The sequence below is a fragment of the Centruroides vittatus genome, unplaced genomic scaffold (assembly GCF_030686945.1).
Source record: "Centruroides vittatus isolate TY-2023 unplaced genomic scaffold, ASM3068694v2 contig_1215, whole genome shotgun sequence".
Taxonomy (NCBI): domain Eukaryota; kingdom Metazoa; phylum Arthropoda; class Arachnida; order Scorpiones; family Buthidae; genus Centruroides; species Centruroides vittatus.
In genome coordinates this window covers 941,348-961,073 of record NW_027120777.1, presented here as the reverse complement: position 1 = coordinate 961,073, position 19,726 = coordinate 941,348, and the positions used below count along the sequence as shown (strand labels likewise).

The window sequence follows — 19,726 nt, the reverse complement described above, 5'->3', positions numbered from 1 at the left end:
ATTATATAAGCATTAATAATCGCAATCAGTTGATAATTTATTTGTACAAAATTAAAATAATCGGTCAGTGAACGTTATAACCTTCACTTTTTATCGTTAGATTAAAATATAGACAAGAGTTCCTACTAATCGGCGGCGACATTGAAGAAAGTGGAAAGTTATTTTTCTTCTTTGCTAGAAATGCTTAAAAATAGCATAATTTTTCGATTATTTCTTTAACAAAGTCACTCAAAGTCTTGCATCCCACATCTTGAGAACCACTAGTTTAAGTCCATATATATATTAAAGTGAAAGATGTATAAAATTAAAGAAAAATTGGCCTGTATCATTAATAGATTACTGTTTGGAAAATAACAATAAACATAGGATCAGTTAATTTATTTGAAAGAATTTGCTCCAGTTTAAAATTAATTTGGAATTTGTATTCTTTACACTTTAATTTGGTTTGAATATGCAATGAATTCAACAAATATTTCTATTTATTCTTTATTAGTGTTTGAAATTAAGAATGTATATAATTTTTAAACTTTTAAAATGGAATAAATAACTATTTAATGTAAAAAAAAGATGGTAGTAGAGCATATATTATACATCTATCAAGAGAGAAACTGTACTAAATTAGATCATTGGAAAGGTTCTAATTAGAAAATTTATATAATAGGTTATCTTTGAAAGAAATAGAGGTAATGAATTTGTTTTGTTATATAACAAACCATAATAAATGTGTCGTTTATATAAATAAAATCATCGTAAACAGTTTATTAACCACTAGGTCCACTTGGAAAAAACTTCAAGTGTTACTATTTCATAGTTATTATGCACTTAGACCTAACACAAACTAGGCAGTTGGATGTGGCTGGTATCTGATGAAAAGGTCTTTAAATCAATAAATCCAGACATATTCATAAATTCCTTTACGATTTATAAACTAAGTTCATATATTCATTTCGTGTTCGCTTAGTTCTAAAATGAGAAAATTTATTTGGAAGCACTGCTGGTGAATTCTATTCAATATTGGAGACTATTTGAGAATGAAAAACGAGACCCAATTTTTATTTAATAAAACAAAGGCAAGGTTCGAAACAAATCTTCATTTGTAAATTGTCATCTATTGTTTATTTGTCTAATTGCAAAGTGAATTTATAATTTTTATTGTGTTAAATTGTAAAACTTTTAAGTATCAACATATGCGCGCACACACAGCAGAATTCTCTCTGGATCTCTCTCCAGTCAACATGTTTCAGTAGAACACCTGTTGGTTTTTAAACATATTTTATGAAATTAAGTGTTTATCTATAAGTGGATGCTTATATTTATGTCCAAAATACTCACCACATCTTTTTAACAAAAATGAAAAAATCTTACACTGTATTTGTAATGTAATTCCAGTACCGTATAGTTACTGAAATGCAAGTCACAAGTAGAAGTTTTGAAAAGCATGCCAAATAATAAAAAACGTAAAGTTTATGGTTTGGTATGCAGACTATACATTATTGCATACAAAGCAACTATTTCATAATTGTTTGATGTTTAGGCAGCAATGGATACAAAATTCAAAATCTCAGCTAACGGTCACATCTGTATTTTCTTTTGTTTTTTGATGTGCATCAATATTTATAGTTTCAGAATAATATGATAAGTATACAATTAAAACCTTCCTTTGACAAGTTTTTTTTTTTAGAATAAACCAGTAATAATTAGACAATTTATTTTAATGATTTTTTAAATATTATGTTCTGTTATCTTGAATTCTCAAAGTATTATATTCCTTCCAATGTAAGGCATAATTTTTCTTAATTGTTAAAATTTTTTACAGTAAAAACATTAGTGATTTTCAGATTATTGATATGAAAAATGTTCTCATTTCACATTATTTTTTAAAATTTAAAACCTTTTTTAATCCAATAATAATAGTGTTGAGTGAAAGATGCCCAACATATAAATGCGCATAAACTTTTAATTAAATCTTAATCAATTAATGAGAAAAAACTCGGTACTTCCCGAATTACAATATCACGAAGATAGAGAGAACTCGCTAATAACAGTTTGATCGTGTAGTTATTTTGCCGCAATATTAAAAAGTCTTAATGACTTAGTTAAATACTTAGAAATTAAATTTAATAAAAAATTATTTTAATTCTTTAAAAATTACTTATTTTTACTTTGAATTTATTTATATATTAAGTAAAAACAATTGGTTTTTAGATGAAAGTTTTCATATGTCAAGCTTCAAAAATTTGTTAATGGAAAACTTTTTCATCGAAAACATTTCAAAATTTAAATTCTGAGAGCATTTTAAATATTTTTGATGAAAATTTCAAATGAAAAAGTGTTTATCATCAATAATATTATAAAGCACTCAGCAAATCATTATAGATATACGTACTTAACACCTTACTCTTGCCGAGAAAAAATATATTTATTTGCAACAAACAAACAAACGTTTTCAGCCTGATTCACAGGCCATCTTCAGGCTTGGAATACATTTGAAATTAAAATTCCATCCATGGAATACAAAAATTCAAATTCAAAATTAAATAAGGTACAATCAAAATAAAATATTGAATAACTAACATAAAGCAAAAAATAACAAAAAATATATAAAAATGTAACAAATGAATACGTAAGCATTAATAAATGCAAATTTCTAAGACATACAATAAAACCATTATATTGATTGGTTAGAGCCCTTATTAAACTTCTTAACCATAAACTTCCATGCAGAGGGAAGACTTTCTGCGTCCCTCGCATTAAGACAGCCTTCTTGTAATCTACTTCTAAAAATCTGCAACTTTTCCGCTGTCAAGGCTAATGATGGAGACGATAAAGGATTTATGATGGCCGCCTCATTCCATTTGACCGTAGCTCCTGGCGCTTGCGCCATTTGGGACAAAACTGTTGCATTAGACCCCTTTCTGATATTATAACTATGCTCCTTGATTCTAATTCCTAAACTTCTAGTGGTTACTCCGATGTAATCTTTTTTAACGCCCAATTGCATGTTTTCATACGGAATTTTAAAAAAGATTACATCGGAGTAACCACTAGAAGTTTAGGAATTAGAATCAAGGAGCATAGTTATAATATCAGAAAGGGGTCTAATGCAACAGTTTTGTCCCAAATGGCGCAAGCGCCAGGAGCTACGGTCAAATGGAATGAGGCGGCCATCATAAATCCTTTATCGTCTCCATCATTAGCCTTGACAGCGGAAAAGTTGCAGATTTTTAGAAGTAGATTACAAGAAGGCTGTCTTAATGCGAGGGACGCAGAAAGTCTTCCCTCTGCATGGAAGTTTATGGTTAAGAAGTTTAATAAGGGCTCTAACCAATCAATATAATGGTTTTATTGTATGTCTTAGAAATTTGCATTTATTAATGCTTACGTATTCATTTGTTACATTTTTATATATTTTTTGTTATTTTTTGCTGTATGTTAGTTATTCAATATTTTATTTTGATTGTACCTTATTTAATTTTGAATTTGAATTTTTGTATTCCATGGATGGAATTTTAATTTCAAATGTATTCCAAGCCTGAAGATGGCCTGTGAAGCAGGCTGAAAACGTTTGTTTGTTTGTTGCAAATAAATATATTTTTTCTCGGCAAGAGTAAGGTGTTAAGTACGTGTTTATCATCTTTATTTTTAAATTAATTTTCAATTTGAACTTATTTATCTACATAATTTATATTATTAAATATTCGTTAAAAGTTATAAAAAATTAATTAATTGCATTAGTTAGGATGTTTCGAAACTTATTAGCGACATTAGTGGCTTATTACTAAATATACTAAAAAATAAAATATTTGTTAGTGTTTTATGGTTATTAACATCATATAGTTACAGAATTTTCATCTCTTTCTGCACAAAATTTCTTAATTTTGTGCAGAAAGAGATGAAAATTCATTAATAATAAAACTAAAACTTACTTTCTTTGTACGAACGAGTCAAGGACTATATTCTGTAGTCCCACAATAAAATAATATTTATTTCCTTCAAAAAACAAAAATTGCATGTTTAGGCATTATCACATATTTAATATGGTTAGCATAGTTGTTGGCATGGAATGATTCTTAAGATTTCATTCATTCTGACAATAATAATTTGAATATTTAATTATTAATATAGTCATAATTGAAACTTCACTTCGAAATTAACACCGTTTAGATAATACCGTATTATAAAACGTGTGAAAATTTAATGCACGTGTATCGATCCAGCATAACGAATTATGCGAAGAAACTAATTAATTAATTAAATTTACTAAAATATAACAGATTGTAATTCAAGTCTATAAATATACTATATGGATAAATTCCAACAGACAATTCCAACAGGACTTAGATTGTTTTAATAATAATGTTATCACAACAAAAACAGACACACATTTATGTATATTATATATATATATATATATGTATATATATGTGTAAAAAATTTTTCCACAAATTTTGTACAATCTACATAATTACCATTACTTGACATTCAGATTGTTTTTAATTATCCCTAACTTACAACTGTACATTTTTCAAGAGATCAAAAAGACCTGATTTTTTTATCATCTTTGCTTTTATAATAAACTATCACATCAAGATATGCATGGTCATTTTTTTATTCTATTTTACTGTATATCATTAGAACATCTTTGGTTATAATTAAATTGACTCTTTTTTTTTTCTTTGTTTCCATCGAATTGCAGTGAAAACGGACACAAGCAGTCGTATATTGATTGTATATATTTTCTTAATAATTTTATGTAGGTCATTAATGGAAATCAAGTACATCAGAGTAAATCAATTTTGATACTTCCTTAATTTGATGCGATTATTTTTTCCAATTTACGACATTTATCGTGAATTGCTCCCAAGTGACTAGAAACCTTGCTCCGTTAGGCTGCGGAAAAAGTAAAAAATCTAATCGAAATAAGTGAAGACGACAAACGTTTCGTTTCAATGAAAATAAATGTATCATCCGAAGCTTTCCAAGCCAGCAGAAAACATCAGAGACATTTATTAATTAAAAATGTCCTGTCAACTCAGTTCAGACGTGAATGCCGGTGACAAGTTACCAAGATGTTAAAGTTGGTACCTGCATATTTCCGAAATTATCTTCGTATGGTCCCACCTCCTGACTTTAATTCTACCGTGACTAGAATCTTCGAACTACGAAACAAATAATGGCACTTGCTTCGAAATAAAGCAGAAAACGAGTAATGGCACCGAGGGACTGACGAACGTAGCGATCGAGATGTGGATTCTGTTCTGTTCTCTACACATACTGAAGTGTTAAACACTTACTTTAGACAAATAATTTATAGGAACATTGAATTTGTACTTGAAAAAAATTAAAGTTAATGATAATGACTGGAAAAAAGATAATTGTCAAATTAGTTATTATAATACCAATTAAGCAAGCACCATTTCCAAACTTTTGAGCAACTTTTTTCTGAATTTTTTTTTCATTCTGTCACTTCAAAGTTGTCCAATGTTTAAAGATGTGTCTGTAAAATACGAAGAACTCATTAGCAAGTTACTTTTTAACCTTAAAAATACATAAAAGTTTCCCATAAAAAAAAAAAAAAATTATGAATGAAACTGTGCAAATTGAAAGTTCATATTTATTTAATTAGTTTAAGGTTTGTGTTATTTAAATGATTTTAAAAACAAAAAATTTAATAATCATAACTGATTTTTTGTTTTCTGGAAAGATTGTAAATTCATTAATTAATAAATCACATGCTAGAAGATAAAATTTCATATTATTAAAACTCTTTCATAACCCATCATTCATGCATTAAAGTTAAATTTAGTTAATTGATTAAAGTTGTAAAATTTACATCAAATATTCAGCATTCATAAAGAAGTTAGTTTCTAAAGCAGTTAGTTTGCATAAATTAAAACTAAATTATTTATACTATAGTACACAAGAGCATTTATATCTACATTCAAAAAGCAGCACAAGAAAAATTGGAAGTAGGCCCCAGAACAATGCTGGATGAAATGTGAATACTCTCGGCATCAACCATCTTGTTCGCTATGCAACGGACTCAAATCATTCACGTGAATAATAATAAGTCTAATTTCTATCTCTAAATGGCATCTGTATCTGTTCTGTGAGAAGTGATATACAGTGATGTTCCACGTAAAACTCATTCTTCCCAAAAATGTGCTATTTGGCATTGTTCTAGGGTGTACTTCAATTATTTGTAAACAGAGCCCGACACCAAAAAAACTCATCAGTTATATAACTTGAGTGAAATCGAATTTTCTGAATTTTTCAAAGTAAAATATACAAAACACACTATTAGTAATGAATACACAAATCAGATTTGAAACAGAATTTATTTCAAATGGAAAAAGCCTTTACAAAAGATGTTGAAAAAGATGTACTGAAGTTACAATAATGAATTCTTACAAAAAAAAAAAAAAAAAAAAAAAAAATTAGAGATTACACAACAAAACCAAATATCCCAAATTCCAATTGTACATCCAAAGTAACAGATAATTACAAAGAACAATTAAAATTTTTGGGAAAGAATAATACACAAAAAAAAGAACTATATTCTCCTTTACATACTGCACGGAAAAAAATATTAACGTTAAATCCTTATACATTATTCTACTTTTAAACATAATTCGAGGTTTAATGTATTGTTCTCATTCTGAACATATATAGAAAAAATTTTCGGATATTAAAAATACTTCATACAGAATAATACACATTGAACTAGTTTATTATAAAGCTTTATACAAGTTAAAAAAATAAATTCAAAAATACATACTGAGTATTCTCTCTCTTCACAAAAACAAAAATCTCATTTGTATATTTTGGGAATGGCTCCCTCGTTTACAAACGGAAATTAAAAATTCTATATCTTCGTCGTACTGCTTTATAAATATATTTATATATATAGAGTATATACATTATTATAAATATTTAATATAAATTTGTTCTCTTAATAAATGTAAACTGAGATTGATCTTTTGCTATTTATAGATTATTATCTATCGGCCGTCGTATCATAAATATAATGTAAATGAACATTTTGCACGTACGATCCCTATCACACGTTTGTAAGTAAGCGTCAAATTTTAAATTAGTGCAAAATCTGGAGATGATGTAAAGCTAATTTTTGAAGACAAATTCTGTACAATATTTAAACAACATAAATTTTAGCTACTGAATTATTACTGAAATTTAATTCTTTTGGATATAAATCGTTTTAGAGAGACTTTTATAATATAAAGTAGATGAAAATTTTTTCACATTCATACAATTTGAATATAATGTAGAAAATTTCACAATAAAATGTCTTAAGTAGAATTTTTGATTGCAATAATGATATTAAAAATGTAATTTAATTAATCGAGTCTTAAAAGTCTTATTTAAATCACAAACATTTGTATATATATATATATATATAAATTTAAATTCATTCTCCGAAACTTTAAAATATTAACAACACTCGACAAATGTCGATTTATACATTATAAAACATGCAATTAATTTTTAAAAGCTGGTGCACAAAATGGCAATTAATTACAACTTTTTAAATAAATAAAGCATGCACATGCCAAAAAATTTAATTTAAAGCATTATTTCAAGCTTTCTAGTAAAAACTTTTAAACTGTTATCTATTTTTAATCTTGGATCTTTGGATGCAAACATAATTAGGGGAATATGATGAGTTGGAACGCTATACATATTGCAAACAATCTCTTTCTTCACTTATTGACGAAAGAGCCGTTCTTCCTGAAGTATGTGACGACTGCTGAGAATTAAAGGTAAAAATAAATAAAAAACAAAATATTGATATTTTAACCCAAAATCAGTGCATAAAAATCATGCATTTTTTTTTCTTGCTTTCTTGTTCGTCTAGAGCAAAAAATAAATATCCTATTCATTATAATAAGAGCAAAGAATAAAAATATAAAAATTTAGTATGTTATTTAATGTAAAACAAGCCATTCATAACAAAGTTAAAATTATTTTGTTTCAACTCTTCTTATATATATAATGAATATTTTGATAAAATAAAATCATTGATAAATCAATAACTTTTCAGTTTGTTTAAATAAATATATTGTTAATACATAGATTAGTTCTGATTTGTTATTCATTACTAAAATTCTTAAATGTTATTTATTAAAATATTTCCATCTGTTACATTTGCCAGTATGTTTAAGCAAATTATAGCAATAAATAAATATATAACTACTTACTATAATTAGCTGTGATGAATATATTTGCAAACATATTTTCAAAAAGATTGTGTGTGAGTACATACTATTGCAGTTGATCTGGAATAGCAGCAAAAACGGTTTATTCAACTGGAAACACTAACATTTCCGATCATTTTTAATAATGATCGTCAGGGTGATGTTCCAAAAATTGAACATTTACATGTGTTTGGCAATGAATATCTATTAGTATTTGTAAAACTTATTTTTTATATTTAAAGTATGCTATGTTGCTGACTTTATACATACATTTTTATTACGACTTTTGTTATTTTTTCGAGTTATGTTGCGTTGATCTGAAAACAAGGATTTCCAATTTCGTGTTTAGGTCCTTGTAGTCGGCAGTTTCTCTTATGCATAGATTTATACATTGAGGATCTCAACATGTTTAAGGGATAAGTGTTTCTGATACACTTGGTGACTTCAGTTTCATCCCATCGAACAATGCAAATTTCCTAAGGAGGGCTAGGGCTGTGGAATGGAGCACTTCTTAGCATTATATTTATGTTTCTTTAATTATGAAGTTAAGAATTGCATGGTGACTCCTACATGTACCAAAATACATGCTACCTTGTCACCTATGACTCTCTGTAGACACCCAAACTCTCAACAGGTCCACTAGTTCTTTTCTTTTCTTATTTAAATACATTTGGCATTCAATTGTTTACATTCTATGTCCATTAATATTTATAAATGTTCCAGTTTTGGAATATCAACTTGATAAAGATCATTGAGAATGTTAGTGTATCCAGTTGAATAATCATTTTTAAACATTTTTGCTGTTATTCAAGGTTGTGTGTGATTGAGTAAACACATTTTCATATAAAATCATATATAAACTTGTCAACATTCTACAGTAGAGCCCCAATTAATCAAGGTTCTCTAATACTAGAGCTGAATCTATATGAATATATTGCTTTTCTTATAATTTATAGAAAAAAGCTTTGCTGTGAATTTACTTAGAGGGAAAGTCCTACAAATGACAGATGATAATAAACAGCAGAATATTAACCAAAACTAGTCATTTTTATTAAAAACGGCATTGTCCAATTGAGTGAACTTGTTTCTTTTTTAAATTGTATGTCTGTAGAGATTAGAGAAACAAATTATTAATTTTATAAAAAAAGCAATTTATGTTCTTATGACATTTGTTACATTTTGCCTTGTAAGAAGCTAATAAATAACTGATACAATGAATTTTTTATAATTTAGAATTCAAACACCTTCAGCTTATTTTTTTTTATAAGAAAACACAAAAATGTGGTATAAACAATTTGTAATGATGATTTATATAACTGGATTTTAATGTCTCATTAATAATTTTACTGTACATTCTATCAGATAGATATATTTTACTACCACTAGAAGACAAAGGACAGGATAATTCTATGCAGGAAATATCATACAATAAAAGTAATTGGTGATTAAAGTTAATTGCTAAAGATGCTAATGTATGGCTGTTTTTAAATTATAATACAACTCAATACACTGGGATATAGGAACACAGATACTTGATGTCTACAGCTCCAATTCACCATTAAAAATAACCTTCCTTTCAATACTGTTGACTATTGTAGGTGTTTAGGATACATTGAACACTAATTTTTGTCTATGCCAATTCAATATTGCTAATTTCATCTATGAAAAACATCAGGCAACTGCACAAATCCAGAAATATAGCAAAAGCTTTAACAGCACATACAACTGCTGTAAACAATCTACATAAAGTGTATTATAAACACTGATAAAAAGTAACAAATCATATTTATCTATGCTGTTGTTTTGAGAACAAATGTATCATCATTTGTGTATAGTTTCTGCTATTATATATTATATTAAATAAATATTTAAATATGGTTAGCTGAAATAAGTCTCATTTAGTATATACTGTAGACAGAGCCAGATTTAGATTTGTATATTGTAGTGTAAGGCTATAACAAGAGACTCTTGTTTCATCAAATAATAACGTACAATATGTATAAAATGTCTTTGCAAATAGAACAAGATCCTAAACTGTAGCTTATTTAGCTTTGTAAATCTGGCTTTGACTGCAGACATTTTGATGATATTGCTTTAAATTTAGCTTACCAATGACATATTGTTTTGGATTTAAAAATTATTTTATTGTAAAATAAATGCACCCTTTGCAAAGAATTAGTGTATATGAAATGCACTATTTGTGAAGAATTTATAATAATTTACGATAGTGTTTCATTGTAACTAGAAGATGTTGATATATAGCATTTAAATATGCCAATTATTTTTTCTTTTCACACATTTAGTTAGGTAACATGCAAACATGAAGTAGTCTGCAACAATTTGTAATTAGATAGTAACACTTTAAAGAATGTGTAAAGAAATTAATGATTATGTTAAATCATTAATTTCTTTACACATTCTTTAAAGTGTTACTATCTAATTACAAATTGTTGCAGACTACTTCATGTTTGCATGTTACCTAACTAAATGTGTGAAAAGAAAAAATATATAAATAATTGATAAAATAGAGAATAAGCATTGTAATATTCATAACAAAATACAGTATTTGAAAAAGTGTGAATGATGAAGTAACATAAAAGTATCAGAGGAGACAAGAAAAGTAACAAAAGCTAATGCAGTCAACTCCAACAGTATTCATTTTGTGTTAAGTGGAAAAATTTACACATGACCACTTCAGCATTTTGTTTATGTATTTTACAAATACAATAGGAAGTGTCACTGGATGATTGATTATTTGACAATTGACAATTTTAACATTTTTAAAGTATCTTTAACAAGAAAATTACACTTTTTGTGACAAACTATTAAATTCAAAGCAAAGCTGAATCAGACTTCTCGTTTCTCTAACTGAGACCTACAACTGAATTTTAATCTGATCAAGTTACATTTGAAATTTAATGCCAATTTTAAAAAAAATGACAGACCAATTACAATTAATATTCTAGCATTTATCATCATGCATAAGCCTCTATCATTTGAGCCCAATTTTGTCCAAATCTTCAATTAACCATTTGTGAGCACAATTATAATAATATTTTTAACCTCAATAGTAAAAAGAAAAGTCATTTCCATGGTAAACTCTTTCTGCTTTCGAGCACTAAGAAGAAATGGCGGTGAAGGACAGATCCTATGCAAAAAGGACGACAAGGTGACTGCAGAACATTATAGCAAAGAGGGAAAAAAACCTTTAAAAAAGCTCTTAAATGATATGATTTGTTTCTGTTCCGATTTGTTAATAATGATGTGTTAATTTTTATTCTTATTATATGTGTAATACACATTTTTATTCTTAAAACTATTGCATGTATTAGCTGTACAATAAATGATGTTCTTATGTATGATTTAAAGTGATATAATATAAATCTTTTATATTCATAACTTTTATTCTAAAATGGCTGTGGCTGTAGCCCTCCATTTTATCTAAGTTTTCAATTATCCAATGAAGCAGCAGCACACACTAACTTGGATAACTGGAGTCCCTACTGTATTTGATAGTGGAATTTCAAATGGTTTTATTTCATTATGAATAGTTTATTAAAATACTATTTAAAGCATAATTTAAATATTTATTGGTCTTCAAGTTTATATACAGAATATATAAAAGAATTTAATCCATTGCAGTTACAAATAATTAAGCAGAAATTTTAGTACAACAATTAACTGCTGTAGATTGAAATATATAATTATGCGAGTTCATGCGCAGCAAAAAATATAGTCTTTAAAATTCAACTGTAGAATCTAACAGAGCTGATATGTTTTATTCATAATACAAAATTTTATTATAATTAAAGCACTCCTATTCAGAGTTCCTTGTAACAACATTTAAACACCAAACTTGAAAGAAGCTTCCCAAAACACAAAGAAGAAAATTTTTCAGGGAAAAAAGCCAGTTTAGAAACTCACTCACTATTAGAGACAGATGTAGCACTGAATGGTAAGAAAAGTCTGTTCTGGACAGCTTAGTCACATTGCTCATTCTAACATTAGCCTTTATATTTTCAGTTGCAGAAATACAAAAAAGTGTCAATTTTGAAATGTTCGTGACTTTGCAATCTTGAAAGGAAGCATAGTATATTACATATTGTGCAGTTTCATCCATTGAAATGGTAGCCACATTGAAACTTACTGTATTAAGTGAATCAAAAATTTAATATCAGCTTTGGTAAATATAAGAATTAAAAAATAGTATTGCAGTAAATTTATTTTTGATAATTATGTAATAGCTTATAGAATAAAAAAAGCAAGCCTGCCAAGACTTGCTTTTTTTATTCTATAAGTCAGATATTTTAATTCTTCAAAAACTTTAAGAACTCATTACAAGATCTTTTAAAGTAATGAACACCAATTCTACTGAAAGATCATTTGAAGATGACTAATGAATTCTTATACATTTTAGTTTATAAAAAAATTTCATTAAAGACAATTTATTTTTTTGTCCTATGCTATACTATATAATACAGGGCTTTTAGGAAAGCCATCTGTTGTAGTACCATGGAAGCAATAGGAAAATCTAATAAATTGATTTCACTACTAAGAATTCCTCTTAGTGAAGCATTCAACTAAAGAAAACTAACTTAGAAATCAACAGAAACGATACAGGCAAAAAAGTCCAATTACTAAAGGAAAGAGCATTGTTTAATTAGTACAAAACAATACTTAATTTAGCAGAAACACTTATACCTGAGGGATACCTGAAGGATCAAGCATATGCTACCGAACCTTCCATCATGGCAGATTTAAAGGAATGCATCCTCAACACCTGTAATTCTGTAATTTCAACAATGCTTTGGAGATTAGTTCCCCATCTCTGAGATCAAAAGGTCAAAGAAATGTACAGTACAATTGCCACTACCCTAATCCAATTGTAGAAGCAACCCATATGGAATGTCATTGACTGCTCGGAGAAAATATAATTCTTTTTTTCTTTCTTTTCTTTTCTTTTGCCATAAGATGGAAATACCCAGCATATAGTAAAATGAGATGCTGAAACTCAGGGAGAATTGCATTTTCCAAGTAGCTGATGACAAGTTCACATAGGATTGCTGAGATGAGAATGCTCATAGGCACACCCCATTCTGCCATACGTGAAAGTAGCAAACAAGGTGTGCATATTCTAAGATACATACGTGACATCTAAGTGCATCCTCAATATTGATGAGGAGAAAATTTCTAAATCCTACAAAAAACACAGAGATAGCTTGATGGATTGGTAGAGACAATATGAGCTACTCCAACATATATCATAAACAGATGTATCAGACAATTTTAATTCCCCACAATACTTCATATATTCAAGATGCAGTTCTGTCCCAAATTTAGAAGTGTACTGTTGCTGACAGTACAATGTACAGTAGACTACTTGCAGATGTGCTGCAAGAACTTTGAATTACATATGTATGGTTTCGTGTATAGATGTTTACTACTTCCTTAATCTTTTCCGCTCTTTCTTGTAAAAGTTTCTGCAGAAACAAGTATTGTTTTGTACAAATTAAATGATGTTTTTCACTTTGTAATTGGACTCTTTTGCCTGCTTCTGTTAGTTTTTGGGTTAGTTTTCTTTAGTTCCATATTTTGCCACTAAAATTATGTTTGATGGAGCACACAAGGTGACTTTCCTTTATGTGCCAATTACTTCCATGGCATGACAACAGGTGGTTTAAAAGTTATAGGAGTTTATGGACTTTTCTAAAAACCCTGTATAAAAATGATTTAGTCTAAGTAGTTAATAAATGTTTTGTATTTGATTTTAAAAAAATCTTCAGAATCCATATGTAATTAGACAATGATTTTCAATGTTATCTAAAACTTTTGTTAACTATTAAATTTGCTTAAATTTGAAAATTATGGACATTCCATATAGTTTATTAAATATAAATATTAATTCTTTTAACAAATGCAAAACATTCTAGCTTTATTTTTATTTCCATGTTCCTATTTTAATAAAAATTAATACTAAGTAAATTATTAATTATACATATATGGTTTAAGAAAAGATCTTAGATACAATAGTGAAATAAATGTTCATTGGAATTATTTATAAACACTAAAACTGACAATAATTGAAAAACCTATTTACTTCAAACTTCATGTTTTTCATTTTTAGATTCATTATATCATCACAATTAATATGAATAGATAGATACTGGGTGTCTGTAAATGTTATTCTGATTTTAAAAATTTATTATTCAATAAGTATATAAGGTACAGTATGTATATAAAACAAACAGGAGCTGAAAGAGTAACTCAAAAGTTTATTTACACATAGAAAGAAACTAGTCAAGCTCAGTGTGATTGCAAGTAGCTGGAATGACATCATGCCCCAATATTCAAACTTTTGCTACTCATTATACAGCCTCAATTTAAAGGGAACATTCCAGAACGTGGAGTTTCAACCAGATGGGGCTTCACCTCACTTCTACAATGATGTGAAGTTGTACCTCTATCAGCATCTATCCTAGTGTTGGATCAGATGTGGAAGTCTTTCGGCAATGCTTCCCAGATCCCTAGCCATGACGACCTTGAATTTTCTTTCTATGGGGATTTGTTAAACACAGTACTTGTCTATGTCTCCTTCTATTGACAATAACTGAAGAATTAAAGCAATGAATAAATGATTCATGTGTGAAAGTTGATCCTGACATGCCTCACAATGTGTGGCAAGAGATTGAATATCAGTACGATGTCATTCCAGCTACTTGTGGGGCTCAAGGTAAATTTATCTAGTTTTTTTTTTATGTATATAAACTTTTTGAGATGCTGTTTCGCATATGTAGTTTCCTTGCAGACACACTAAATAATAAATTTTCAAAATTGAGAACATTTAAAAATACACTGTAGTATTAAGACTGGTTTGATCTTTTCTAATAAATTTCAGATACTTTTAATTTGTTTTCTAAAACTCTTGTGACAATCTTAGATGACAATTTACGGTTCATTTCTGTATCTTTAAACAAACATTTAAGTTACATAAACCATTTAAATAAATGTTTTTAAACTATTTTTCTGTTGAAGTCAAATAAAAATCATGTCATTAAATATTAAGAATTCTAAAGAGAAATTTCTTTTTCCTCAGTAAAATAAATTTGACTGAATCTGGGCAGTCTAAAAAAAATAGTCATCTTTAATATGAAAACCAATCACTGAGTGAAACAATAAATTGATATTTACATAGAAAAACATGAGGAAAAATAAAAAGAGAGATACTGTTCCTTGCTTAATTAAAAGAAATTTGTTGCGAGAAAAGACATTCAAATAATTGACAAACTTACAACAAATCTCAAGAATATGTAACTTAATATTATTTTGTACTTAAATGTTAGATTTTTGTTAATGAAAAATGAAATAAAATATTTGAAAGTAGATAATATATGTGAATTTATTTATTTTTTTAACTTTATGTAAATTCGACAAAATTTGTAACATATTGCATTTTATAAAAACAAAATCCATGAAGAATTACTTTTAAGACAAATTAAATATGATTATTATAGAATCCAATAAATGATAATATCAAGAATAGGTTTGTATTATTAGAAGAGCACTGAAGAAAAAAAAAATCTTTTTATATTTGTCAAAGTCTTTACTAATAAATTCAATTTGTGTAGACAAATATTTTTAATTATGCTTAATAAGCCATAGCTGATTTAAAACATCAAGAAAGAAATGCTTCTGTCATTATTAATAAAATCAGAAAGCGTTTTGGTCTGCACTTTTGGGCATATTAGAATTAATAATTTATTTAATTTTTCTAAATAAGATTATTGGTATTATCCTTGTCTAAAAAAAAGACCTATTCACGAGTAAGTCAGTCAGATAGTAGATCTAAGATTTTTCACCCGGATCCACTGGAGGAGACGAGGATTTTGGAGTTACTTCAAGGAGAACTGCATATTAAGGATGGGATATCGTTATTAATTCAATTAAATTTAGAATACTAAATTGGAAGGAATGATTGCTAAAATCAATAGAATTTTTAACTGGGTAGAAAATTTGGATGAAGCTATTGATAATTTAGAAACTAGACTTGAGGAGTTAGAAAAAAAATTTGCATGTGATACGGTAAGGTCTTGCTGGTCGAAGGAATAGACCTAGAGAATAAAGTGGCCGAGTTTACATTAAGCCAGGAGCGGTTTGAGTGCTTTTTAAGGTGCAACAATTTAATAATTTCTGAACTACCTGAGACTGAAAATGATAACTTGCAAATTAGAGACTTAGTATTGGAGTTTCTTTGAAACAAATTAAGTGTTGATCATGTCAGTTTGGAGCAATGTTATAGATTGGGTCAACAACAGAGTGGTAGAATTAGGTTGATTTTTTGTAGTTTTTTGGACTATGGTGATAAATATAAGATTAAAAGAGCGGCATTTAAATTAAAGAGATCCAGAATATTTCTAATAGATGACCTTCCTCCTCTAACTAGAGATATAAGGAAACTAATAAATAATTTTGCTAGAGAAAAAAAATGGTGGGAGCTTCAATTACTTATTTAAATAATAGGAATGCAGTGAAAGTTGATAACAAAATTTATAAATATAATATAGTTTCTAAAAAAATGGAAGAGCAAATTTCAACTTGACTGGGAGTAAGTACAATACATTGGTACTTTCATGGTATTGTGAAGGTATTGTAAATAAATCTAATTCCTTTTTGAATTTTTTGTGTACTTTTGATATAATTTTCTTAATGGAGATATGATGAAATGGTAGGATTTTCATAATATAGATAACTTTTCTGTTATTCAGGAAGCAGGTTATTGAGAGACAGATAGAGATCATTTTATTGGTAACTGGATGCTATTGATAGTCAATTCTTTGAAATTGAATATTTTAGAAAAAGACAGCTATTGGATCGTTATGGAATTAACAATAGGACATATAATAATTTCCTTTTGTTCTATGTATATAAGACCTGCTCTATGGAATACTATTTGGACAGAAATAGTCAGATTGGTTTTCTGTTATAAAATAGATTTTTTGATTGGCGATTTTAATGCTTGTATTGGTGCAGAGCTACAGGAATGGATTTATGATTGTAATGAGGATCTTGATCAGTATTGGATGTCGAGGCTATCACAAGATACATTGCTAAATAATTGCAGAAAATTGGTACTTGATTTTTGTGAAGATGTGGAATATATAATTTTAAATGATAGAGGAATCTGTGTCTAAAGGTTGTTAAACTTATGTGGGTGAGATAGGATGTTTGGTAATTGATTTAGCCTTGGTAAAGCTGACTTGGTTATCTCTTGTTATAAGTTTTTCTGTGTTAGATAAAGTATATAATAATCATTTCTCAGTTAGTGTAATTTTAGACTGCAAACTTAAAATAAAATATGAGAACTGTTCAGAAGACCTATGGGCAAAAGAGAGAATTTTTTAGAGGGAAGAAAATAGTGAGATTGCAAATCATAAAGTATAATAAGTTATTGTGTATGATTCAGAATCAGCCAGTGTTAACGTTTGAGGACCTGGGTTCTTTTATTAAAAGTTCATTTTCAGATTGGTGCCAAAGGCCAGTTGGAACTTCCAATTTTTCATGGTTTGATACAGACTGCAGGTTGAGTATTGCTAGAAGAAATCAGGTGTTGAACAGGATGAGACAAGCAAAGATTGGGAATAGTGTAGTGGTGAGTAATTTTGTTAAAAAACGTAATATGACTCACAATTTATGTAGAGTTAAGATTTTTTTTTTACAGAGGATTAACAAAAGTTTGGTGTCTGGTGACAGTAAGCAGTTCTGGCAATTTATTAATTACTTTGTTAAAACTAAGTATAGGGAGCTTCCAGATATTGATTGAGTGGTCTATTTTTCAGGGAAATTTCATTCCAGAAAATATTTACTGGATATTTCTGTATATAACTGGTATGTGAATTGGCAGGATGATGTGTTGGATTTGGAGGTAACAGAACAGGAAGTGGAAAAGGTTTTAGTTACTATGAAAAACGGTATTGCTCCAGGTATTGATGGTATACCGGTGGAACTATATAAGTACTTTCCAGGCTTGATCAGATATATGGTAATTTGTTTAATAATATATATCAATTAGAAAATATCCCATTGGATTGGTGTGTATGCAAGATTATTACTATATTTAAGAAGGGGCTTAGAGATTTACCTGATAATTATAGAGCAATTTTGTTATTATCAACAATTTCTAAAGTTTTTTTTTAAAATTTTATGTACGTGATTGGTAACTTGGCTAAACAAATACAAGGTACTTTTGGATTTCCAGGTTGGTTTCCGATCTAGTTTCTCAACATTGGATAATATTTTTGTTCTGTATGCTTTAATTCAAAAATTGATTGGTTTGAGTTACAAATTTATAAATTGTTTGATTCAGTTATATACTAATACAAAGGTATGTGTGTCTGGTAAAGGGGGTATCTCTGATCTTTTTTCACGTTTAAAGGAGTAAAACAGGGTTGTGTATTGAGCCCAATATTGTTTAATTTATATCTAAATTTACTTTTCAGAAAATTTAGTGACTCCGAATTAGTTGGCATTGATCTTTTGGGAACGGAGATGAAAATTTTGACATACGCAGATGATTTGGTTATTATGGCAGACTCGCCTATAGGTCTGAAGAGAATAATCGATTTTTTGGAATATGCATTACAGCAGTTAAAACTTTCTGTTAATATTAATAAATCTAAATCTAATGGAAGAAAACATTTTAAAAGTGAAAATTGGTTTTTATCAAAACTTTAAAATAGAAGTTGTTGATGAGTACAAGTATTTGGGTGTATTTTTCCAGCCCAACAGACGTTTTTTAAAGCATTTAAAGTATATTCATAGTAAAGTTAATATTGGAACAGATAAGATTATTAAGGTATATGTGTCTGGTACACTGGAAAGATAAATTAAAACTATTTGAATCATTTATTCAATCAGTAGTGAAATGTGGGTCTGAGATTTGGGACTTCAATTGGAGAGGGAAAGATGACAATTTGCAAATTAACTTTATTAAATGTTTATATTCTTTAAAAAGATGGATTCCATAGTACATTATATATTTGGAGTTTCAAACGGTCCCTCTTTATTTTAACATAATAAAAAGTAATTTAAGGTGGTTCAGTAAACTTACTGAATTGCTAAATTATATGTAATTTCTCAAAAAGTAGCTTGGGGAGATCGAATTGTTTTTTTGTTGCAAAATTCTGACTATCGAGATAACCCTATAATGTTGAATGAAACGGATACCTCTGATATAATAATTACTTAAATGAGTTTAAAGATAGAGTTATAAATATAATAAGTTGTATTTGGATATTTTTAATAAATGGGGCTCGGTGACATATTTAAATGTAGAGAAACCTTTTGGTATTACACAGTCAGTGTTATAGGTGCGATGCAATATATTTAAAAGAATGATTCTGTGTTTAACTCCATGTTTAGATTATTGTGAATTCTGTTCTTGTGTTAATTTTGATGCTTTTCATGTAATAATGAAATGTAAGGCTCTGACAGCTGTCAGACAAAAGTGTTTTGGT

At 28.1% G+C, this 19,726-nt stretch overlaps 1 protein-coding gene across 4 annotated transcripts in view; it reads right to left on the bottom strand.

The window, feature by feature from the left end:
- Positions 1 to 4,475: 4,475 nt before the first annotated feature.
- Positions 4,476 to 19,726, bottom strand: part of LOC136986885 (phosphatidylinositol 4-phosphate 5-kinase type-1 alpha-like) — a 108,259-nt gene continuing 93,008 nt past the window's right edge. For 2 of the 4 annotated variants that reach the window (XM_067284518.1, XM_067284522.1), the window contains one exon: positions 6,320 to 7,768. In XM_067284518.1, coding sequence (XP_067140619.1) covers positions 7,694 to 7,768 — 75 coding nt within the window. In that variant the 3' untranslated portion in view covers positions 6,320 to 7,693. Of the gene's footprint in view, positions 5,498 to 6,319; positions 7,769 to 11,698; positions 12,363 to 19,726 lie in introns of those variants that run through there. The other 2 variants (XM_067284531.1, XM_067284538.1) reach the window with 2 other exon arrangements.